This window comes from Arachis duranensis, chromosome 4 (genome assembly GCF_000817695.3).
Source record: "Arachis duranensis cultivar V14167 chromosome 4, aradu.V14167.gnm2.J7QH, whole genome shotgun sequence".
NCBI lineage: Eukaryota > Viridiplantae > Streptophyta > Magnoliopsida > Fabales > Fabaceae > Arachis > Arachis duranensis.
The window spans coordinates 5565504-5591950 of record NC_029775.3 but is presented as its reverse complement, the minus strand read 5'-3'; the positions used below and the strand labels follow the sequence as shown (position 1 = coordinate 5591950).

Below are 26447 nucleotides of genomic sequence, written 5' to 3'. Positions count from 1 at the left end.
AAGAAACACAATAAGAAACAATGCTAGGCATCAAGGGTTTCAAAACTGAGGTATATGTGTGTGGTGTTTATGTACAAAGGATATACTTGGATGAATAAGCTCTTAGGGGTGCATTATCACTTGGTAACTTGGATTAACTAATCCGGGATTATCAGCTGAAAGTCCACTATCAAGAGTAACCTTAGTTACAAAACACTTAGTAACCCAAAGAGGTGCTGGACACCAAGGTCTCAAGAAAGAAAAAAATAACAAACCATGTGCTTGTATTGTGTATGTGTGGGGGAAAGAGACTTGAGGGAGTAAGTTCTTAGGGGTGTCTTAACATCTAACACCTTAAAACCAACTGGTTTGGGAGTGTTGGCTGAAAGCTTATCATAAAGAGTCGCCCTCTTACAGAGCACTTAGCAAAAATAAAAATAACTTTGAAAAAGAAGGAAGGATCAATAAGAAAGAAGCCTCAAAGGATGTAATCAAGAAGGTGACTAAGGATTTGATAAAGGCTTGAAACCTAGAGGGAAAGAACCTAAGTTGCTATGCATGAAACCCCATAAACCAAGAATGCTACTTCTATCTTATCTTCTTGATTATTTCATTTCATTCTTCTTATGCTGCAGTACTTGCTTAGGGACAAGCAAGTTTTAAGTTTGGTATTGTGATGCCAGGGCATCTAGTCCAGTTTTACTGACCTTTTCTTTACTGTTTTAGGGTAGTTTCATGCATTTTCTTAGTGAATAAGGCAAGTTTTGGATGAAATTACACTTACACCTTGATTCAAGCAACTTTTGTGAACTATGCATAATTTCATGAGTATTTTGCTAGAATTGCATGATAAATTGATGATGCATAATCTCATGACTTTGGCTAGAGATTTGATGCACTTTAATTGCTTGTTTTCAGGGCAAAGGAAGCAAGGAAGAACCACGTTAGTATTCACGTTAACCTAGTTAACGTGAACACTAACGTGGAATGGTAAAGCTTGCAACGTTAATGAGAAAAGTGATCACCAATAACGCCTGCGAAGCCACCCAAAGCTCATGTTACTTGCCACGTTAACTAAGTTAACGTGGTAGTTAACGTAGAAGAAGAAGGAACTCCAACGTTAATGGTAAAAGTGAACACCACTAACGTTGGAAAACTTGGCAATGATCCACGTTAAGAGTCACGTTAACTTAGTTAACGTGAACTCTAACGTGGAAGAAGAAACAAAAGCCAACGTTAGTGACACTCACTTTTGTCACTAACGTTGGATCATCTAGCATTGCCTACGTTAACTTTCACGTTAAGACTATTAATGTGAAAGTTAACGTGGAGTGAGATCAAAGAGCCAACGTTAGTGACACTCACTTTTGTCACTAACGTTGGAAGTTGGCTTCACTACTACGTTAAGAGCCACGTTAACTTAGTTAACGTGAGTTCTAACGTAGAGAATGTGGCATTTGGAGCGTTAGTGACAAAGGTGAGTGTCACTAACGCTCTCGAAGGTGGATCACACCTACGTTAAGAATCACGTTAGCTATACTAACGTGGACTCTAACGTAGGAACATAGGGGCACTAAGCAACGTTAATGGGAAAAGTGATTCCCATTAACGTTTGCGAAGGGGTATAAGCCAACGTTATTAGGAAAAGTGAGTCCCAATAACGTTAGCCAAGTTTTGAGAAAGCAACGTTAGTGGTCACGTTAAGATCACTAACGTTGGATTTAACGTGGATATATGAGGTTGGAACGTTAGTGGAAAAAGTGAATGCCACTAACGTTCTCGAACCCACAATGGAAATCAACGTTAAATCTTACTAAATACCCAAAGCCTAATTCATCTTTCTCTGCAAGTTGGGCCCACTAAAGATGAGAACTACTTCAACTCAAGATTCAAAGCCCACATCCAAGACTTGAAGAACTCACTAGAAGATCAAGAGGAGTAGTATATATAGGAGTAGTTTTGAACTATAGAAAAGCTTGGCACTATGGAACTACTCTCTATAGATTTACTTTTCTGCACTTTTAGCAGGGATTTTTCTTTTCTGCCATTTTTCATTTCTAGAGCTATGAACAACTAAACCCCTTTCATTGGGTTAGGGAGCTCTATTGTAATTTGATTGATCAATTATAATTTTCATTCTTCTTCTTCTTTCTTTTCTCTTGATCTTACTAGAAAGCTTTCGATCTTAATTCAATTGGTTAGTTGTCTTGAAAAAGAAACTCTCCATAATTAGATCTCCTTTGAGCCTTGGAAAAGGGATAAGGAGATCATGCTAGAAATGCTTTCTCATGTTGGACCAAATTGGGGTTTGGGCGGATATAGTGACATGTAATCCTCCCAAGACTTTGATTTGGAAATACATGTGGTATAATCAGTGACCATACTTTATCTCTTCCCATGAGCAATTAAATCAAGGAATTGGGCAATTGTTCAAGTTTAGAGCGATTGGATTGCCAAGGAATTGGGATCCAATCACTTAAGATTGCCAAGGAGATCAATGAATGCATTGATTGAGGAAGAGATGAGAATGAACTTGATCCGGAGAATGCAACATCTCCTGAACCCAATGATTTCCCCATTTCTGATCTTACCCATTCTCTTTACTTTCTATCATTTAATTTCATGCTCATTACCCCAAATCCCCATTTAAGATTCTGCACTTTAATTTCTATTATTTACTTTCCAGTCATTTAAATTTCTACATCTCAATCTAAATTCTGTTTAGCTCAACTAGCATATTCTTCTAACTAAAATTGCTTGACCAATCAATCCTTGTGGGATTCGACCTCACTCTATTGTGAGTTTTACTTGACGACAATTCGGTATACTTGCCGAAGGAAAATTTGTTGAGAGATAAGTTTTCATGCATCAGTGCATTAAAGAAATACCAAGGAAGGTTATAGATGATATGAATGAAGAACTAAACAAGGAGATAAATAAGTTAAGGAGGCTATATTTAGCATGGGAAGCTTAAAGGCCCTAGAACCAGATGGTTTAAATGGTTTATTCTATCAAAAATATTGGCATATTATTCAGGAGGATGTTTTAGCAGTGGTGCATAATTTTTTTGAAGATGGGACAATTCCAGAAGATATTAATGAAACCACAGTGGTTCTCATACCTAAGGTGGATAATCCAAAAAATTTGAATCATCTCAAACCGATAAGTTGTTGCAAATTTATTTATAAGATAATATCTAAGATTTTAGTAATCAGGCTGAAAAGGATTTTAGATATTATTGTGTCCCCAATTCAAAGTGCTTTTGTGGGAGGGAGAATGATACAGGATAATATCGTTATTGTCCAGGAAGCATTTCATAAAATTGGAAAGAAAGGAAGAGAGGGGATGGAGGATTTAGCAATAAAATTGGATATGAATAAGGCATATGATAGGCTTGAATGAGACTTTTTGGAAGAGGTATTAAAGGCCTTTGGATTTTGTCAAAAATGGGTGAAGATGATGATGAGTTATGTTACAGAAGCTAATTACAAGTTTAAAGTGAATGGAAAACTAACAAAAAAAATCAAACTGCAGAGGGGTTTAAGGCAAGGGGACAGCTTTCACCCTATTTGTTCATTATTGCGGCGGAAGTATTTACTATCTTGATAAATAAAATAGAGAGAAGGAGATATTACTGGTATGAAATTAGCTCCAAATGCTCCGAATTTAACCCATCTTTTGGTTGCTGATGATTGTATCATTTTCTCAAAAGCTAGACAAGAGGATATATATCAACTTATTCAAATCTTAAATGCTTACACGAAAGCCTCCGGTCAAAGAATAAATTTGGATAAACCCGAAATAATATTTGGGAATCAAGTTTCTATAAATACAAGAGTACATATTGAAGAAATTCTTGGAATATCTACTTGGAATAATCCAGAAAAATATTTGGGCCTGCCTGAGAAATAGGGAAGATCAAAGATGAAAGCGCTAGAATGGATAGAGGATAAGGTTAATAAGAAAATTCAGGGATGGAAAGAGAAAATCCTTAATCAAGCTGGGAAAGAAATCCTAATTAAAGCAGTGATTCAGGCTATACCGTCATACGTTATGAATGTAGTGAAGCTGCCAAAGAGTTTTTGCAAGAGATTAGAAGGCAAAATAGTAAAATTTTGGTGGGCTGAATCAAGGAAGGAGAGAGGAACACATTGGATAAGTTGGAAAAGAATGACTAATAGTAAGAAGGATGGAGGGTTAGGATTAAAAAATTTAGAGAATCAGAATATGGCATATTTGGCTAAGCATGCTTAGAGAGAATCCTGAGGCAATATGGGCAAAAATTTTAAAAGAAATGTATTTTTTGGATGGAAATTTTTAGGAGGCAAAGGCAAAAAATAGAGACTCTTGGGTTTGGAGAAGTTTAATGGAAGGAAAAGACTTTATTAGAAGGAATGGAAGATGGAGCATTGGAGATGGAAGTAATATTGATATATGGAAAGACAATTGGATTATTGAAGGTGGGAGTTTAAAGAATTACCGGGATAATAGGATATCAATGGTTAAAGATTTATTGGTGGAGGAGAGAGGATGGAATAAAAAGTTATTACGACAGGTGTTTCCCCCTAATATTAAAGAAAAGATCCTAAGCACACCTATAAGTCTCATCAATAAGGAAGACTGCTTCTTTTGGCCACACAGATTAGATAGAAATTATACTATAAAATCAGGATACTACATTGCCAAATATGAAGAGAGAGTTGGTGAGGATAATTGGGCATCTTCTAGTGATAATATAAAGGAAGTATAGAGTGAGATATGGAAGATGCAAATACCAAATAAAATAAAGCTCTTCTTATGGAAGGCCTCACACAATATTATTGCAGTTAATTATAATGTTTGGAAAAGGAAAATTACTAACAGTCCAATATGCAGGATATGCAGGGATGGTGAAGAATCAGTGGAGCATGCTATCCTATTATGTCCATGGACAAGACCCACTTGGTTCGGAGCACAAATTCAGGCAATACCTACGGATAATTCAATTCGAACATTTGCTCAATGGTTGCTGGAAACAATCAACAGAATAAAACAGGAGGGCAGAGAATACAGGAACAATGGATAGGAAGTTTAGGATTCATGTGCTGGGCTATTTGGAAACAAAGGAATAATCATATTTTTCAAGGAAAAGAAATCAGTCCAAACAGAACAATTCAAGCAGTAAAAGTAATGCAAATTGAATTTTTATCGGCAATCGAACAGGTAAAAATGAAGCACAAAGGAGCAGAAAATAGGAGGATGAGAAATGCTACCTGGAGGGCTCCACCAAAGGATTGGTTGAAAATCAATGTGGATGCAAGCTTCAGAAAATTTAACAGGAAGGGAGCAATGGCAACGGTTCTTAGAGATTGGCAAGGAAATTTTATTACAGGATCAGCAACAGAAATCAGGGCTTTCTCCAGTCTTGAAGCTGAAGCATTAGCACTCAAGGAAGCATTGATAATGGCAAAAAATCTGCAGTTGGAAAAAGTTTTAATAGAGTCAGATAATTTACAATTAATACAATCAATAAAGTCAAAATCTTATATAGGCGAAATACTAGCTTATTTAAAGGACATAGCACATCTTTTGAAAGATTTACCAGATGCCGGGATAACCTGGACTCCAAGAGAGGGAAATCATTTAGCGCATCTCATAGCAACACAAAGAGCAGTAGGTACACTTTCAAGCAATCGGTCAGTGAGATTACTAGTGATAATTGAAACCCAATTGAGAAGAGAAGCAGAGAAAGTTAGAAGAATTGGAGGAAGGCCTACACATCACGAAGGTGCAATCGAACAAAATAAAAATTGGGTTTTAACGGTACCCAATCAGGTGGTCATTGAAGTCAGGGAAGGAACCGGAAGGGGGCAGTGGACAGAAGAGCAACCTGCGTTTGAGCCAGAAGATAGTCACAAACAGGTACAAATTTAAAAATGACAGAAATACGGTAAGGAAAAAGAGAAAGACAATCAACTTACTTTTCAAGCTTAATCCGAAACAAGGATTGTACATCGGAATCGAACAATTTAGTAGAGAGGAACTCCCAATGAGAAATTGTGGGTTCCTTCACCCTTTGCAACAGAGCTTCCATCAAGGACACTGTCAGCAGAGGAGACCTGAACAAACCGGCACAATCATACCATGCATCGAATTCAGATCTCAAAAAAAGAAGAAAAAAGAAGATGTTAAAGAGAAGAAGACCGGTCTGAAAAGGAGGCCATGGGAGCATTGTTTTTCAACTCCCACTACTTTCAACTTTCACATAAATTACGTTATAAAAGTCTAACTGTCTATGTAAAAAAGGGGATCTGGATTTGGGGTGGGTGGGTTGTTAAGTTTGGGTAGGGTTGAAGGGCTTAATCCAAGACCAAAAAGAAAGAATGCCACCACCGTTTAGAATAATGGTTTTCACACCGGTGCTGCGAAGAAGAAGATGCTTCACAACATGAAAAATTCAGCCGTTTCTCTAGTGCAACAGATGGGAAGGTTCAATGGGTACTGGGTTGGATAGGGGCAGGGGTTCTTTGTTTTTGGCTTGGGCGAGTCTGCTTGCCCAGGTCTCTGTCCAAAAAAAAAAAGAAAAGAATAATTGATGTAATAAAAATAATTTAATTTTACTAAAAAAACTATATTGAAGCCACTTAATATTATAAGTGTTGATCATTTAAGAAATTAAAATACACGTGTTTGTGTGCATGCTTTAAACATAATTCTTTAACTAAAATGTAATGACACACGTGTTATGTATTCATTTGATATATGCGCATATAAAAATTAGTTTATCCAACTCCACCTTTACCCAAACCACCATCATGTAATAGCCACATCTTTGCACACCAAAATTAGGTTATTTGCATTGAATTCTATTAAATCTTTAAAACTTCTGATAATTGATTTCTATTATGTGTTAGAATTAATTTCTATTCTTACTCATGCTGATATATTGAAATAAACAAATGAACAATTCAACTTATTTAGTACATAATTAATTTGTATTAATCTATATAAAACTTTTTTTTATTTTTGCCAATAAATTATATAATAGCATTATTTTATCGATAACAATAAATTTTAATAATTTATTTATGCAAATGTTTAAAATTGTATTGTGACTTTTTTAAAGGTATGTCCTTTTATTGATATATTGCTTGTTTTATTGTTTAATATAAAATAGATTAATAAAATTTCTTTAATTTATAAGTAATTTATTATGTTATTCATTTATTTGTCCTTAATTTAATACTTTAAATTTTTTTAATTAAATATTATTGGACTTTTGACTGAAAAAGAAAAATTTATATCATGATCAAAAATAGAAAGAAGTGACCATTACATTGTGGTTGATCTTCATGATTTGGAATATGTGAAATTTTAATATTTCACAATGAGATTTTGTTTTGTAACAATTATCTATACATATGCGAAATATTTTTTTTTCATTATATATTACTACTTATTTCTCTTAATTCTTGCTTTTATTTAGAAATAAGGAAAAATAAAGTGTATATGTGAGATCAATTTACCATCCAATTATTCAATTATCTACTTGATCACCAAACAATCGAATCATACTTATTCTCCAATTTGTAAAATTTAACAAAGGCATTGGTAAGCATATTGGTTTACCATTTATTTAACATATTTGTTTATGTTATATTTGTAATCATATTATATCTATTTTTACGAATATATCTTTTTAGAAAAACTTTTAGTATTAGCATATGGTGTATTAAATAAATATTAGAGGTTTTAAATTATGCAAATGTTTAAAATTGTATTGCAACTTTTTTAAAAAGTATATCATTTTATTAATATATTGTTAGTTTTATCGTTTAATATAAAATAAATTGGTAAAAAAATTTAATTTATAAGTAATTTATTATGTTATTCATTTATTTGTCCTTAGTTTTATATTTTTAATTCTTTTTTTTTTCAATTAGATGTTATTGGACTCTTGACTAGAAAAGAAGAGCTTATATCATGATAAAAAAATAGAAAAAAGTGACCATTACGTTGTGGTTGATCTTCATGATTTGGAGTATGTGAAATTTTAATATTTCACAATAAAATTTTGTTTTGTAACAATTATCTATACATATAGAAAATTTTTTGTCTTTTTCATTATATATTAATATTACTACTTATTTCACTTAATTCTTGCTTTTATTTAGAAATGAGAAAAAATAAGGTGCACACTGTGAGATCAATTTACAACTCAATTATTCAATTATTTATGTGATCACAAAATAACCGAATACATACATATTCTCCAATTTACAAAATTTAATAAAGACATTGGTAAGCACATTGGTTTAACTTTTTATTTAACATATTTGTTTATGTTATATTTGTAATCATATTATATCTATTTTTACGAATATATCTTTTTAGAAAATACTCTTAGTATTAGCATATGGTGTATTAAATAATATTAGTGGTCTTAAATTATTTATTATTTATTAGAGAACTTTGTGCATTAGAATTCTCTAATAGTTCATTTTAAACTGATTTTGATATGTTCTTACTTCATGGAAAAATAACAAATAAAAATTTGTTGGTAAAAAGTATTACTAGGTTATTTATGGTCACATTGAGTATATATGTCTAATTTATTGAAAAAAAATCGATTACTAAAACTGATTAATAACTATTAGAGTTGATACACTTAACACTAGATTAAAAAAACAAACAATGCGTAATATGTTACTTTTTTATTAATCAAATTATTATAATTAAAATTAATTTTAATAAAATAATTTAAAATTATAATTTCAATCTTATCACGTGCATGGCACGGATTATTACACTTGTTTTTTAACTAAAATGTAATGGTATAATATATCCATTTGATATATGCGCATATAAAATTAGTTTATCCAACTCCACCTTTACCCAAACCACCACCATGTAATAGCCACATCTTTGCACACCCAAATTAAGGTTATTTGCATTAAATTTTATTGAATCTCTAAAACTTCTGATAATTAATTTTTATTCTGTGTTAAAAAATGGTCTCAATTCATTCTTCTATTCGAACAAAAAAGTATGGAGTTTATCGCCGAACAAATATATTGTTGCCGAGTGGATACGATTGCCTATAAAAAAATTTCTTCTGCATTCGACCATCAACGACAGGAGTGGTTTGCGAATGAAAAGTAGAAGGTCAAAGTCTGAGAATTTATTTGTTAGAGCTTTTAATTTTATTTTAATAAAGTTTGCTATACTCTTTTGTTCAATTGAATTATTTTTTACTTTTTAGTTAGTTCTTCGTGCCAATGTACATGATAATGCTGGTAAATGGGAGCAAAATAAAGGTGAGTACTTTCATTCTCAAAAGGCTTATTAGTGAAAATGAGTTTTTTTTAATCAAGTTCCAACAGTTGAAAATTTTTTTTTTGTTCATAGCAATCGGATTAAAATTTGATATGACTAAGCAATTAGTTCTTGATAAATAAGTGCAGGAAGGTTACAGAGAGTTTCAGTTTATATAGTATAACTAAATAAATATTTCTCTTTTGATGCATGTTTAAGAAAAGACTAATGACAAAAGAGTTTTTCTTCAGTTGATTCCAATTTGATGTAATAATTATCAGAATATTGTTCTATGTGAACTAAGGACTGATCTTAATCATCAATTAAAAAACTCTCATCATAATATGTGATTCGAGTTGGATAAATATAAATTTAATTGTAACTCACATTCTTGTTGGTTTTATTTTTGCTTTTTTTATATTTTTTTTGTTGCTGATGATTTAAATGTATATTTTTACTCATAGTAATTTATTTTTATTTTTCAATTTTCTTGCTCCATTTTAATATGAATTTAATATGGTGTAAACTTTCTATGTTCAAGTTATTCGAAAGGTGTTAATGGAGAGTTAACCTAATAGTTATGCAATGCTTCTTTTACTATTCATGATTTTATTTCCTTACCACTTCTATTTTTTTAAAATATTGCATAGACATTTTTTTTAAACCGTACAAGATTATGATTTGATGATTGTGAATACAAATTAACACAAATTTAATAACTTTATTATAATCTCAAATTATTTTATAAATAATTGAAATTTGAATAAATTTATACGGGTATCAAAATCATATATAATAAATTTAATATGTAGTCTATTTTAATTGAAAAATATATATTGTTTAGTATTACTGAACTTGATTCGATATATTACATAAGTTGGATTTAGTAGATTTTCAACCACCCCCAAAAGCAATAAAAAAAAACAGATTTTAATATTTGCAATGTAATATTATCTTTTTTTAAAGGTTAAAGACCATATAAAACTAATGACTAATGATTGATATAGAGCTATATACTTCCATCTGAAGTGATAAGGTTTCAACAAATATAGCATTTAATTATGTATGTAGAGAAATGAACTCTATTAAATTTCTATCTACTTCATCCTTGTATGAACAATGTGAAAGCCAATCAAATAAAATAATATTTTTACAAAACTTATTGTATCACCTTTGTGATATGTGACCCTCTTTCTTCTTAAATTTCAAAAACACACTATATTCAGTCAAGAAAAATTTTTACGCATCACTGAAAAATGAATTGTAAGAAAAATCAACTGAATAATCATAACACATGGTAGTTTCAATAAGATATGTTTTGTTTAACAGTATTTGGCAACATGGTGTGATGTTTGAGAATTAGAAAAGAAAAATTAAATTACTGAAATATATTCAACGTTGGGGAGCTGCTTCAAGGATTTGGAACATTACCCACGAATTCTTCTATGTTTACTGTTGTGTTTTACTTGTTCTAAAAGAATGTGCTTTAATATAGTTTATTGTTCATTTAATTATATGTTAGTTTAGTGCTACTTTGATTAAATATGTGGTGGAATGTTCTTTATAGTTAATAAAATGTCCAATCACTATGAAATCTCACTATAAAATGTTTTTTATTGTTAATAAAATGTTTTACTTCTAAATTTTTTATATGCTTCTATGTTCCTATTTAACATCATTCAATTTATGAAATTTCATATGTTCGAACAACTGATAATGTAAAAGATTTTTGAGGATATTGCTTCCATGTAAAATAATACAATTTTACATAGAGATGGTTTTGTAATGATATTTTGCCAAGACTTAACATCTCGATAATTTTATTGTAACTGTGAAGTGTTTATAATCACTTCTGAATTTGAAATGTTTATTTATCACATTTATAAATGTTGATATTTAAATAGTTATTGCTTATTTTGAGGTAGATGATATTTAAATAAACTGATTTTAGCTAACTAATCAATGCAACTCGCTTAGTAACCATTGTATTGTTATTTCTCTTTAAATGTTGTTACATCCAAATGTGAGTGTTTTTTTCGGACCTAATTTAAATTTTCTTTGCAAGTCTAGTGTTATTTAACAGCATAAATAAGAGTGATAGTGGGAATACATTGTTATTTTGGACATGGTGCTGTCATTAATTACACTTCTCTCATGGTGAGAACTATACAGGCACAACAGGTATGTTAGTGATTCATAATATTCATATCTTTACTTGTATTTTTCATGCCTTGCTGCTTCATAATTTTATTTTAGTATTGTATTGGATTACCTTTGTTGTGTGTTGTGGACAATAATTATGTGTTCTATTAGTTATGTATATATCAGTTCAGTTTTAGATGATAATTTCATTTCATTCTGACTAATAATTGATTTGTTAGTAGTGTTTTTCTTGTTATAGTTTATCACATTGTTACTCTTTATAGTATATATGTATATGCGCTTTTCATATAAGAACTTGCTACAAATAACATGAAAATCATCCTAATCAAGATTAGAAAAATATGTCGAATTCCAAAAATCTTTAAATAATGCAAAAATAATTGACCTTTCAGCTTAGTAAAAAATAACATGAGAGCAAAAATATGTTGGAAATTGTCCATTGCAATCTCTAGAAAACAATGGACAATACCACTCGTGACATAACATCATCTGTCTCTTTCCTTTGAATTTTTTCCCGATACAATAGTACGTGAATTCAATTGATTTGTTTACACTAGGCACCACAAGATAAAAATGTTCACCAGTGCACATCAATAATTGAATATATAGAGATAGCATGGTTCAATATGAAATTTGTGGTGATTTGGGTCAGTCCATCTAAAATAATATAGAATGATTAAATAAAAATCTCTTTTAAAACCTATAAATTACATGAGATGAACATTGATATAGAATGTGGCAAACATATAGCCTTTGTCAAACATTCCTAAATACGTCTTTGAAAACATTATCTGTCTCTTTGCTCCTTTCTTTTTCGTGACATAAGAGTATCTTAAGACCTTTCCTATTTGTAACCCTCGAAATAGTCACATACAATTGTCCGTGGGTAAAAACAGGCTTCTTTTAAATCAATCCAATTTTTGATAAAGATTGTCCTTGACTCTTATTAATTGTCATTGCATAGGATACCATTATAAGGACTTGTTTGCGTTAAAATTTGAATGGTATTTTATAGTCAAATGAACTAAAGGTCATCCTTGGAATAAAAACTTTCTGACCAGCATTCTTTCCTATCATGCTTTTTGCTTCAATAATGTGTTTTCCTAGCTTTGTTATCACCAATCGGGTTCCGTTGCATAATCCAACCGAGTGATCAATATTCCGCAGTAACATGATAGGTGTTCCTACCTTGACTGTCAACTCATGGTTTGGAATCCCGGAACACCTAATTGTGTTTAGAAAGTCTAGAGTGTGTATTGATGCGATTAACTCATTAGTTGGCTCTGTTGGACATGCTTTGTTAGAATTATAGTATGTTTGTAATTCACGTGGATTTAAACTCATTATGTATCGGTTAATCTCATCCACTATTTACAATGTTGGTGCAAGAATAGCTGGATCTTCGACTTCATAGACAGAATTTGAAGGCCAAAACATTTCGAGATAAATTGCTCTACATATAGCAGCTATAGGATCATCCCATTCTTTTATCATAATGTCATCGGGGATTTGAATTGTATCAATTCCATCTTTAGACTCCCTGCATTTACCATCGCCAATGCTTGGTATCCATTCTGCAAAATCCTTTAACTCGGACGAATGTACATTAGCATCATCTGCTTGTACCTGCATATTTCTTACTAGTTTCAAGATGGTGCAACTATTCCAAATGTAGGATGAATTGATCGTTGCATTCACAATATCCTATCTGCTTCCTTTGGGTATAACAGGAAGTATATGTCTAAAGTCATCACCAAACACAATTGTTTTCTCTCCAAAAGGTTGCTCTTCGCTTTGAATATTCTTGAATTTAATAATATTCTTTGAATATGTCTAAAGTATATGTGCTTCTATACAATGCTTATTGACCATTGGAGCTTTATCCCAAATAATAAGTTTTGTTTTTATGATCAATTCTACCAATGCACTGTCCTGCTTTATATTACAAGTGGAAAACTCATCAAGATTAAGTGGTATTACAAATTTTGAAGGAGCTGTTCTACCATCCAATCATAACAAAGCAGCTATGCCACTTCAAGCCACTGTCAAGACAATTTGACCTCTTGATCTTAACCCTGATGCCAATGTCTTCCTCACAAAAGTCTTTCCTGCTCTCCCATATCCATATAAGAAGTAAACACCACCTACTATATCGTTGACAGATTGCATAATCTTGTCATAAACATGGTGTTGTTCATCTGTCAGCTGTTGTAAATAAAGGCTATGTTCATCAGCTAATCTGTGTCTATCATATCGTAGCTCATGGATCAGCGGTAGATTGTCTTAGTTGATATTTTTTAAACGCTAAAAGTGCAATCAACAATATTACTTTAATCTATAGTGTTATTTGTTAGCAATATATGGCAACGTATACTCAAAACATGTATATCAATTACCTCATCTAACACTGCTTTGTTAAGTTTTTGTACATAGTGAATACACTTCTTCTTCATGCAATATACACAGGGATGATCTGATTATAATAACAATTAATAAATTTATCTTTATTATCTATACTGTGTCTATAGCCCAGGAAAATCTTCAGAGTATCCATCATGCGTCCCTTCATTGTATCTGGTTTAACATGTTTTTACATGTTTTGACCCTTCTTCTTCACGTAATGTACACAGGGAATGCTTAAAATAAACTTATCCTTTTTTGTTGTATACTGTGTCTATAGCCCAGGAAAAATTTCAGGGTATATACCTCACATAATATCTCTTATACCATAAACTGAAATTGCTCATGTGATCGATAAATTTCTTTAGTGATGATAAAACTCCGATAGTTACATTTTAAACATTTATATTCATTGTTTTAAAATCGGGTTAAATTTAACCTTACATGTAAATGTAGATAGTTTTCCTTTCAAAAATTTCACTTCCACTGCCAAGTTAGTATATTAAATAGCTTAGATCAGATTAATTACTTGTTAGCACCCCTAACAAATAAGTTCGTAAAGGTCACTTTTCATTATGTTCCGATTTTTGGCATATTTATTTCTTCTAATATTTTTGCAATATTAATTAAACAAACAAAATATTTAATTACTTGGGTACAACTCAAACTATATTTAGTGAACCCACTTTAGTAAAAGTACATAGAAGTTCATTATGAAACTGAATTATGTCTCTTTTCACAGATAAAAATTTTCGTAACATAGTCCATCACAAATGTTTGGTTTATGTATTTGAGCTGGACATTGCTTTATATTACACCTGGTCATCTTTTCTATTAAATTCTATTAGTGTTGTAAGATAAGAATGTAATTGTATTTAATTGATTTTTATCCTTATATAGGTTTTGGTCCAATATCACGTGTTATACTATTTCAACTCAATCACGATCCATATAGTAGCTTTTCATACTTATTTTATAAATTATTATATTGTAATATCTAGAATTTCATACATATTTTACACTTAACTAAGTAGTTGTACAGTATATATCGGAATTTCATAGTGAATGCATACTTCTTTTTACTCTGATGTGTACATGGTTTATTTCCAACCATGTGAAATAATTTTAGCTAGTGTAACTACCGATATAAACCAGAGCATACATTAGATGATTAAATTCATTAAGAAGAATTCTTACTAAAAACAATTCTTTTAATGTGTGTATGTAGGTAGCTACTGACCATGTCAAAACAAAGTTAACTATCTAGAAATCATATTAGGAATCAATCAAGTTTCTAAGGTAAGTTCATCATAAATTGAATGCCACCGGACTAACAAAGTCTCCCATGATAGAAAGATAATAACAAAGTCATACAATTACAAAACACATAATTAGGTGACTGCAATAGAGTTTCTTTTACTACTCAGAATATAAACCCAATTTTCAACTACTCATATATCTGCATCAAGGTTAACACATTTCTGTCTCTTTCTCATCTGCCTGCTAAACATGTTGGTTGACAGCTGGCCTTCTTCCTCATGTTCATCCAGACCTAGGGAAGAATTCTTCAATACATTGGTAATTCTTTTAGATGGTGTTTGGTACTTGAGGGATGAGATGCACTCTTCCATGACATCCTATAACACATAAATAAGAGACAACTATTAGGTTAAACTATCATCTTAAAAGTTGTCAAGAAATATGCACTTGTTTGTAACAACATAAAAGACAATAGATATTTTGAACATACCGTAGAAGACTCAGTATCACAATCAGTTTTAAGATTAGCCATATTTCCTGAAATTTCCAAATAGTTGTTGCACCAATTTTCCTGTGTTTAGGGAATGAATTGTTCTGCTTAAATGTTACAGTGAACTGACCATGTATAAGAATATACGCTTATCAGGAGCACCCAATCATTTAGAGAACTTACACTGACATTACTCGAAAGATTAGTAGACAACTCTTTGGGAAGATTTTTGTCAATGATATCCTCATCATCACAGATTTTCATAACTGTGTACATACATATGATCAAACTGATTAATGTTAGCTTCCTTGATATTTATCTTGAAAATGACTCTTTTGTCCATCATGTTATCAAGTGTTTTGGGATATTCATCTCCCACTATAACCTGTAAACAAATAAAACAACAATTTACTCTTACCATATAGCTTATAGATAGTAATTCCTAAGAATAACAATAGGTGCTTACATGGTCCTCCATAATCTGTTCAGCTCTCTTCCCACAGAACATACTTGTTTCCTTGTCCCACAGTAGCAAGCGGATGCTACTGGTTCTGTCAAAAACCATCACCTCGACGTTGAACCTATAATACAAACAAAATACAAATGAACATGTAGTTTATTTAAAAAGTTCCATACAAATATTATACAAAAGAACCTTAGGGCTGCAGATCCATGTGTATGGCTACATTTCCCACATTCATATCTGTTTCCAATAGGAGTTTCTACTTTTTTTGAACATTTTCTAAATGATTTGTAGAACCAATCATCCTTCGTAACATTAATCGCAACAATGGTTGCAGCAATCCAAGCTGGACCTTCCTATTAAGCCATATTAAAATGTTGATTACTTTTGCATCAACAACCAATCCAAATAGACATTGGAAAAAAACATTCACAAAAACATAACTGTGATTACCTCATGTTGGATAAGGACTTCTTCAATTATTTTCACTGACACAGCACCTTGTTTAAGCTCTTCAACCCCTGACTAAGCTGTTTTTTATGGAACTTGACTAATCCTCACAGAGGATGATGGTTCACCGCCAAGAAGCCTACATATTAGTTCAAAAGGATCATCAACTTCATCAACAAATATACATATAGACCACAAAATTTTCATACAAATTATAAAATCAAGTCATTTTAGTGATTATATAAGATAGAATCAACTCACCTGCTCCTAAGTTCAAAAAAACATCTTTAAGGTCGGGCTCTATGTGCAACTGTGACATTTCAAAATAGCTTTGGACAGATTTCTTGCCATTCCATCTCATTGCCTTAAAATACTGGACCACAACTATTAGTGGCTTAACCCTTCCATCTTGCATGTGTCGAAGTAGCTGGTCAACCATTTCACCAAATATAGTGCACTCAATCCTATTGTTTCTGAAACATTATAAATATAAAAGACATCACATTAACTTTTTAAAAATAGAAATTTCTATATACACACAGCAATATAGTTGTTATAGTGTTTAGTGTATATACTCGAGGTCCTCCAAGATAACAGCCAGTCATTTAGTCTCATTTCCTTTGCTGGTGATCAACTCTTTTGGATCTTCTTTACCAACTACTTCACCAATCATGTCTGAAAAGAACAAAACACACATTACACACATTTGAGAGAACCATAGCCATGCAATGCATTTGAATATGAAAGAAGTTGAACAACTATTTAATAAAACCAACTTACCAAACAATGTAGAGTCATCGATCCTCTCAGCATTTAGTAACTCACGGATCATTTTGAATTGGAAAGCATTTAGAGGAAAATTGGGATCTCGGCATGACTAATGATTGTCCTATAACTGAAGAATAATAAATACTTCTCTCTTGATATGTTACCCTTTTGGTTGTCAACAACACGAAGTTGGTCATAATATACATTTGAAACTGAACCAAGACACCCCGCCACTTACTCACCAAGGATTTAGGGATCGAAACTTGCAACCTAGTGCCCTGCAGTGTTTTGAATATATTTAGAACTTGCTTATATCAATAAAATTTTTGAAACTTTTGAATAGAGTTAATGTATTTACTTGACTATCTTGAATAATCACTTTAATGGTGCCAACTTCTCTCTCATTGTATCTGTTAGGGAGTTCCCACACCCTTATTACATATACTTTGAAATTCCATTGTAGTTTTCTTGCATTTAAATCAGTCAGGTAATCAAAGGTTTGAGACATTTTCTCTTTTTTTTTTTATTTACTTGTGAGAATCATTTGTGCATACTATTCTTCCTTCAGATGGCCTTTTATATAAGATTGATGGAAAGCGAGTACAAAAGAGAGGGAGATATAATTCTTTACTGTATCCTCATGGTTTTTTTTTTGCTGGAAGCTATTAGTGAATGTATGTTTTTTTTTCTTTACTATATGACTCAACACGTGTCAACTGAATAGATCTACTACTTGTCGAGCACCAAACCAGCCACTAATCTCCTATTATATATAGGAAGATTATTTTTTACTAATAAAAACTTAAACTTTTTTAGTTAATCGAATGAAGTCTTCATTAATAACGATTGAGATATTTGAGAATGAATTAAATAAAATATATAATATAAAGACACTCATTAATTTAATAGGTTAAGACTTTTACTTGTTGTGGAATAAGTGTTAGCTCCTTGATACTATAATAGAATTCAATTAGAAGCCAAGTCATTTGTATTTATTAGTCACTTAGAAAAATTAGCTTAGTAATGCAGAATAAATGGCTAGCTATATAATGCAGATAATTAGCTATTAGTTAAGCTTATATATAAGGAAATCTTGTATATGAAGTAAGTGTGATTTATTATTTTAATAAATTAGTATCTAAGAAGTTCTCAAAATTCTGCTCTAAGAATCTCTTCGCTCTCACCAAATCATCATCAAGTTCTTTTTCTGCTACCTGATACAAAACTTCATCATGGTACGGTGAGCATGGACGATTGCAGATATCCGTGAGTACCTTCCACCATTCAAGGTTTAATTGCTTCATGAATTTTAATACTGTGGTTCAAGCCCAATTTTGATGAACACACGGAAAAGAATGATGGATCAAACAAATTCAGAGAATCAAGAATTTACCGTGTCAAATTTTCAGAAGTTTGCGAAAATAATGGCACAATTCTCATTGTTTCAATCACAGGCTGCAAAGATGAGCACCAGCCTCAATCAAAACCGAACTTAATGCATTAGAGGGAAATAAGACTTGGAAACTGACTAAACTTCCACTCGGAAAGAAAGCGATCGACTGCAAGTGGGTATTCAAGATAAAGTTCAAAGCGGATGACACCATTGAAAGGTGCAAGGACCGACTTGTAGTTAAAGGTTTTACTCAAGTTCAAGGCTTCGATTATTTCAACACGTTCAACCCCGTGATTAACATGACCCCATTGCGCATCATGCTGGCTTGGCAGTTAAGAAGCATTGGCACGTTCACCAACTAGATGTTAATACTGTGTTTCTGCATGGTGATTTACTAGAGAACGTTTACACGAAACCCCACCAGGCCTTGAAGCCCCTATGGCATGGTTTGCAAACTTGAGAAGTCATTTTATGGATTGAAGCAGGCATCGAGGCAATGGAATTCCAAATTATACTCTGTACTCCTCAGTTTAGGTTACACGCAGTCAAAGGCTGACCATTTGTTGTTTACCAAGAATTTAGGTTCTGGCTTTACATCAATATTGGTGTACGTTGAAGATTTGATATTGGCTAGGGATGATATGCAAGAGATCAAATTTGTGAAGAAGTTGCTGGATGAAAAATTTTAAATTAAGGATATTGAAAAACTAAAGTTCTTTTTGGGGCAAGAGGTGGCTTGAAACAGCCAAAGAATTTCATTATATCAATGAAAATACACCTTAAATTTATTAAAGGAGTATTGATTACAAGATGGAAGACCAGCTGCCACTCTCATGAACTACACACCAACACTCTCGAAGTCACCAGAGCTTCCTTTGTATGATCTCCAACCTTATCGAATATTAATTGGCCGACTCATATATCTCACAAACACTAGGCTTGACATTTGCTTCGCTGTTAGCAAATTGAGTCAATACCTAGATTGTGCAACAAATAGTCATTTTAAGGCTGCCCTACACATTCTTAGATACCTCAAACAAGCTTCAACTAATGGAGTTTTTCCCAACTCAATCAAATTCTAAACTCACCGGTTACTCAGATTCAGGTTAGAGGACGTGTCCAGATTCGAGAAGATCCATGACAGGTTACTGCTTCTTCCTCGAATAAGCCCTAATCTCCTGGAAAAAGAAAAAAGCAAACTACTGTTTCTTGCTCCTCCGCAGCTCCTCCGCAGAGACAAAGTATCGAGCTCTGGCTTTCTTGCTCCTACGCATATTCAGAGTATCAAGCTCTGGCGGCAACCACTCGTGAAGGTTTGTGGATGACTTATATCCTCAATAATTTCAAAATTCAACAAGAAAAACTAATTACTTTGTATTGTTGACAACCAAGCAGCTCTCCATATTGTCACAAATTCAGTTTTTTTACGAAAGAACCAAACATATAGACATTGATTATCATGTGGTTCGTGACAAGATTCAAGAAGGTGTCCTTAAACTTCTGCCAATATATTCAGCAAATCAAACTGTCAATGTACTTACCAAATCACTTGTTCCATGACTTTTTTTCAACCTTTTATTCCAAACTTGACTTAATAGATTTTTACACGTCAAGTTTAAGGGGGATGTTGAGGAATAGAAATATTAACTCCTTGATAATATAATAGAATTCAATTAACAAGTTAGGTCACTTGTATTTGTTAGTCAATCGAAAAATTTGTTTAGTAATATATAATAGATAGTTAGTTATATAGCACAAATAATTAACTATTAATTAAATTTATTATAATTTGTATATAAAAAAATTTGTATCTGATATTTTTAGTGATTGAACATAACACAAAAAAAAAAGATCTAAGAGAAAGAGTAGCACTCCTCTCTAATAATAAAGTCTAAATTATTAGGGGGCAGTAACCACTCTAGAAGTCTAGATACACCTACTTGTTTAAAGCAGCAGTCTTAATCATTAAATCAGCCACTCTATTTACTGTGCGTTGAATGAGAACTAAAATAACTGTGTAAGTGTGATTTATTATCTAATAAATTAAAATTTATCTAAAAAACTCTCAAAACTGTGTTCTAATAATCTTTTCGCTCTTACCAAATCATGGTTAAGTTCTTTTTCTTTTACCTAAGACAAAACTTTAACATTACTCAAGATATATTGTGTAATGTGTAATCCATTATTACAATGGTCTTATTAAGTGTAAGTTAGGTAAATTTATAATTTTTAAAATAAGAATAAATATAAAATTCTATTAAGTTTTTTAATTTAAAAACATAAACTATATTTAAAAATTATATTTATAGATACTTTTAAAAATATCACTAACTTTTAAAAAAAAAAATATAATAACATATTTTTTTATTCATCAAATATAAAGTTAAATACTTACTTTTAAAAAGCAAAATCATTTCTCCACTAATTTTATCCTAGCAAGTGTCTTTATTATTTTTTTTTACTGGAAACAAGTGTCTTGACTCTTGAGTATTGTAAGGGCATTCTTTAAAGAAAACATATCACAAGTAAAAAGTTTGAATTTAAGTAAATTAATTATGTTTTTTATTTTAAACTATAGAAAAAATGACAAATCAATTTCTACTTTTGGTGTATAAATATTTAAATTTTTAAAAATTTAAAAATATATTTAAAATTTTGATCTCTTTAAAATTTACATATTAAAAATTTTTTTATATGTACATTTATATCAATCAGATCTGTATAATAAGAGTTATATTTAATTTTTTTATTAAATATGATAAATTCAAGTGAACATACAAAATCAATAAATTCAAAATTTAAAAATATCAAAAATTTAAATATATTTTTAAATTTCGCATATCAAAAGGTCAAATGACCTATTTGTGCTTTCCTCTAAACTTTATTAGTTAGATTAAAAAGTTATAAATAGAAATTTTGGTAACGAAAGATGATTTATTCGTGTCTCATGGTGCGGGGGGGTTGCGTTGGAACTCTGCGATTCGTTTCCGAAACTCATTTAGCGAGCGCGGAGCACCTCTCCACTTTCATTTCACCTAAAATCCTATTCATGAAACCCTAGAATCTCTCCCATTCGTCTTACTCCGCAATTTCCCCTCATCTCCATAATCATTCTCTCATTCTTTATTTTTTCTTATCTATTTCTGTTGCCCGCTCAGAATGTCGGCAGACCTCGTTCTGAAACCGTCTTGCGGCGGTTGTGGATCGACGACTGACCTTTACGGAAGCAACTGCAAGCACATGACTCTCTGCTTGAACTGCGGCAAGGCCATGGCACAGAAACGCGCTAAGTGCCACGATTGTGGCGCCACCCTCACTCGCTTGATTCGAGTTTGATTTCTCTCCCTCTCTTACTCCCCTCGTATAATATCCCTACCCCTTAACTTTCTTGCTGTTACTATATTCTACTGTTTTTTGAAATTATAAATTCGATTAAATGCTTATTTTGGTGGAATTTTTTTTATCATTGTTTTCTGCAAGAATAATTATTACTGTAGGGCTATTGTTGTTGTTGGTCGTTGGGCGTGGAGGTTTTGATTACATATGTGTGATTGTAACAGGAATATAATGTTCGTTCGAGTTCTAGCAGTGACAAAAACTACTTTATTGGGAGATTCATGTCTGGGTTGCCAGATTTTTCGAAGAAGAAAAGCGCCGAGAACAAGTGGTCTTTGCAGAAAGATGGGCTCCAGAACCGCCAAATTACTGATTCGTTGAGGGTATTGAGTCTATACTTTCATTATCGATTCTTTGGTTGCTTTTTATCATTTATTTTTGTATCTTCTAAGCACTATCTTTCATAGAGGAAATGCTCATTAGAGGTTGTAAACGTGTAAATGCTTCTAAAAACCCATGTGTTGTTGTGCCATTTAACGGAGGCTTGAGTTGCTAAGTGCATGGTTGTTGAGGATTCTGATATATGGTTATATTCAGTTAGGAAGGATGTGAACAATTGAGGTGAATTGTGATTATTTATTTATTTTTGGTGTATAATTTTTTATTGTGCTATGCAGGAAAAGTACAAGAACAAGCCTTGGCTCCTTGAGGATGAAACTGGTCAATCCCAGTACCAGGGTCATCTAGAGGGTGCACAATCATCTTCATATTACCTGCTTATGATGGAAAAGAAGGAGTTTTCCGCCATCCCCTCTGGTTCTTGGTATTTTTGCTGTGCTAGAAGTTTCCTTTAGTTTTTCTTGATTTTATTTTCTTGAAATTTTCTATTTTAATTACCAATCAGAGAAAGTAGGCAGATGTGTAATATGCCATGTTTGGTTTTTTAGGTACAACTTTAATAAGGTTGCACAGTACAAGCAATTGACTTTGGAGGAAGCAGAAGAGAAGATAAGGAATAGAAAGAAAACTGCAGATGGATATCAAAGATGGATGATGAAAGCAGCAAATAATGGGGCTGCTGCATTCGGGGAACATGGGAAGTTAGATGACAAGGAAAGCAACACAGGCGGTGGTGGAGGAAGAAGCCGGAAAAAAACTAGCGAGGATGATGAAGGTCAGGCCTCAGATAAAGGGGAGGAGGACGAAGATGAGGAAGCAGAAAGAAAGAATAGACTTGGACTTAATAAAAGAGATGGTGATGATGATGATGATGAAGGTCTAAGGGGTGGAGACCTTGATCTAGATGATGATGATATTGAGAAGGGTGAGAATCTTGCCTTGTTTGCTCGTTAGTCATTGTATCTTTTGATTAGAATGGTGATGATTGGTGAAGGTCATATCATATCATTTTATATCTGGGTAGTTTTTGAAAAGGCTTGGCTGTTGTGTCAAGAAAACATCAATCAGTTTGTATGTCAAACTAGGTGAGCCATAATAAACGATCGTTTATGAAACATGAAATGTCAGAGCATGAATTTTTCCCATACCAGAACTTAAAAAGTCCATTCAGGAATAGCTGCGGGTTTAGTCCAATAACAGTGTTGAGTTTACAGCTTTCCATATTAGTTTGACATTGGTCTATACACCTGACTCATTGGAATGTTATGCAAAGAGTGACCATATTCTGCCCTTTTTTTTTTTTGTGTGGTGTGTGTGTGTAACTTCCTACTGCAGCCCCTTCTTGGCATAGCCATCAGGAACCAAAATTTTTATTTTTTGATATGAATTAGAACTAAAAAGCATTAATAGACAGTTAATTTAGGCATATGAAATGCATGAGCTGATTGGCTTGTTATTCAAACTTACAGAGCAGTAAGTTATGCTTAGCATTCTTTCTCCTGAGTATACAGGTGATGATTGGGAGCATGAAGAGATTTTCACTGATGATGATGAAGCTGTAGGCAATGATCCCGAGGAAAGGGAAGATTTGGCTCCAGAAGTTCCTGCTCCTCCTGAAATCAAGCAGGTTAGTGTTCATCTCCACCAACACTTTTGAGCAGTGACCTGGGGACATACTCATGTTCAGTTACCCTTGTAGCATATTTGGTGATTCTTTCTTGAATTATACGTGCAGGATGAAGAGGAAGAAGACGAAGATAATGAAGAGGGGAAAGGTCTGAGTAAATCTGGGAAAGAGCTGAAGGAGTTGCTAGGGCGAGCAAGTGGTATGAATGAATCCGATGCGGAGGAAGATGATGATGATGACGACGACGATGATGTATGGCCTCTGTTCCTTCTTATAATTTTGGGTAATGTCTAGGGTGAAAGATAAGCATAGCTTAATGCAAACTACTTGTTATGATGAGTAGGACGGATATCGTTTTGCATTTTCTGTGACTTCTCTACATGGGGAAGCGGCTGATTATTTTATTTCTTTTGAGTTTGTGAATATCTCAGAGTTATAGTTGGACAATAAGCTCTTTTTATCCCTTTATGACTCACATTTGTTTGTGTAGATGGATGATGAGGTCAACATTCCTCCTGTGACTGCTACAAAGCAGAAGGATGCACCTAAACCTAAGGAAGAACCTGTTGACAACAGCCCTTCAAAACCAGCAGCAGCAGGGGCAACTCGGGGAGCACCTTCTACTTCGAAGTCTTCAAAGGCAAAGAGGAAAACAACCGAGGAACCAAAACCATTGAATGCTGCAACACCAAAGAAGGTTAAGTCTGAAAATGTAAGTCCTTGCTTTTTTTTGAGCTAGCTTGATTATGAGGACCCTCTATTGTAATTACTACTCTACTTTGGCTTTTTGAAAGATATAGTGGATAACTTTTGAAAATAACTCAGAATTGAGCAATTAAGTTGGCCTTCAGCTTATTCTGGAAAACTGTTATATGCTAATTATCAAAGCTGAGGTTGTATAATTTAAAGGGAAAAGTGTGGGATTGTACATTGTAGACCCTTGGATAAATATCTTGGATTATTTGTGGGGCCCCTGTGAGAATAATCTAAAAGTTGATAACCATACACTCCAACTTCTCAAAGGTTCTAACCTTAGCTTGGAAGCACTTTCCATTCAATGCATAAACACAATGTGGCTTTTGCTTTGTTTTACAGATTTTTGAAATGTCTTGTTGTCAAATATTTTTTTTTCGGTTCTTGGATTACAAAAGGAACTTAGGATTACTATTATTGAATTTTCTTTGTTATCTTATTGACTCAGGAGCAAAAGTCATCCGGTAAAGATGTACATGGGACTGCTTCTAAAAGTAATGCATCTGCGAAAGGTTTGGCCCCACCACCGCCATCATCATCATCGTCAAAAGCTGGGACTTCCACTGCAGCTTCTGGACCTGTGAGTGAAGAAGAAATCAGAGCTGTGTTAAAGCAAAAGACTCCAGTGACCACACAGGATCTTGTGGCTAAATTTAAGGCAAGACTAAAATGTAAAGAGGTAAGCTCTGCTTCTGCTAATATGCCTTTACCCTCGTTTTAGACTGATATATTTGCTTGATTATTCCTATAATACATTTGTGAAGTTATATTGGACTGTTGGTATTCTCCCCGGTTCAGTTTTTGAAGGTTTCTGCCTCTTCTATGTGCAGGATAAGGATGCATTTGCAGAGATCCTGAAAAGAATATCTAAAATACAGAGAACTCCAACTTCAAATAGAGCCAGTTATGTTATCCTGAGAGATAAGTGAAAATTCAACTGCCCCACCTATTGAATGTGGTTGATGATGTAGCATTCAAACGGAAAAAATGGATCCAGTTCTGTTGTCCTGAGAGATGGCTGTAAATGTTTTATCCCAATAATTGGCTGCGACTGATGATGCAGCTTGATATAGAAAACAAAAGAACAGTTGATACTTAATATGCCTTGTATATTCTTCACATTTTGGACATCATTATGACTGGTTTTCTATCAATTAAGTTTTTTCTAATCTATTTTTGGTCATAACACAAGCACACGCTGCACAAGGGTTCTCTCCAGGCACTGCTACGAAGTTTTAAAAAAATAATAAATCAGAAAACATAATTTTTTTTATTAGAATTGCCTCCATACCCATTTACCAGGTTTCCATTCTTCTCTTCATATGAAGTTGAAGAAGCAGGTGAATTTGCTAAACTGTTGACCAATTAAAAGTTGGTGTGACGAGAAAGGGAATTATAATAGAGGGCTCGGACGAGCTATAATTTTGTTTTTTGGAGGAACAAAATTTATAATAAATAATGCATTATTATCTATTAAGTCTTTGAGGAATTTGTTGAGTTTCAAAGATATTCGCCTAAATGAATATTATATTGAAACAATGAATGCGGAAAATCATGAGTATTTATGTATCACACCTCATGATTTAAATAAAAAGGTTATATTAGAAAAGTTACCCTCACTTTCATCTAGATTGTATTATACCAAGATTAGTGCAATTGAATCACATGTCAT

The 26447-nt window shown here is 32.7% G+C and overlaps 2 protein-coding genes across 2 annotated transcripts; one reads left to right on the top strand and one right to left on the bottom strand.

Annotated features, from left to right (window-relative positions):
* Positions 1-15287: 15287 nt before the first annotated feature.
* On the bottom strand, positions 15288-16938 carry LOC107482831 (uncharacterized). Its single transcript, XM_016103426.1, has 7 exons — positions 16761-16938; positions 16596-16666; positions 16242-16405; positions 16053-16167; positions 15861-15971; positions 15587-15667; positions 15288-15473 (listed from the first exon to the last, which is right to left on the bottom strand). The coding sequence occupies exons 1-7, from the start codon at positions 16936-16938 to the stop codon at positions 15288-15290; spliced, it is 906 nt and encodes a 301-aa protein (XP_015958912.1).
* Positions 16939-21598: 4660 nt separating this feature from the next.
* Positions 21599-25929, top strand: LOC107482941 (transcription initiation factor IIF subunit alpha). The gene is made up of 9 exons (XM_016103529.3): positions 21599-21990; positions 22221-22379; positions 22674-22819; positions 22944-23320; positions 23907-24022; positions 24131-24274; positions 24513-24734; positions 25224-25454; positions 25606-25929. The coding sequence occupies exons 1-9, from the start codon at positions 21820-21822 to the stop codon at positions 25702-25704; spliced, it is 1665 nt and encodes a 554-aa protein (XP_015959015.1). The 5' UTR covers positions 21599-21819; the 3' UTR covers positions 25705-25929.
* The last annotated feature ends 518 nt before the right edge of the window (positions 25930-26447 follow it).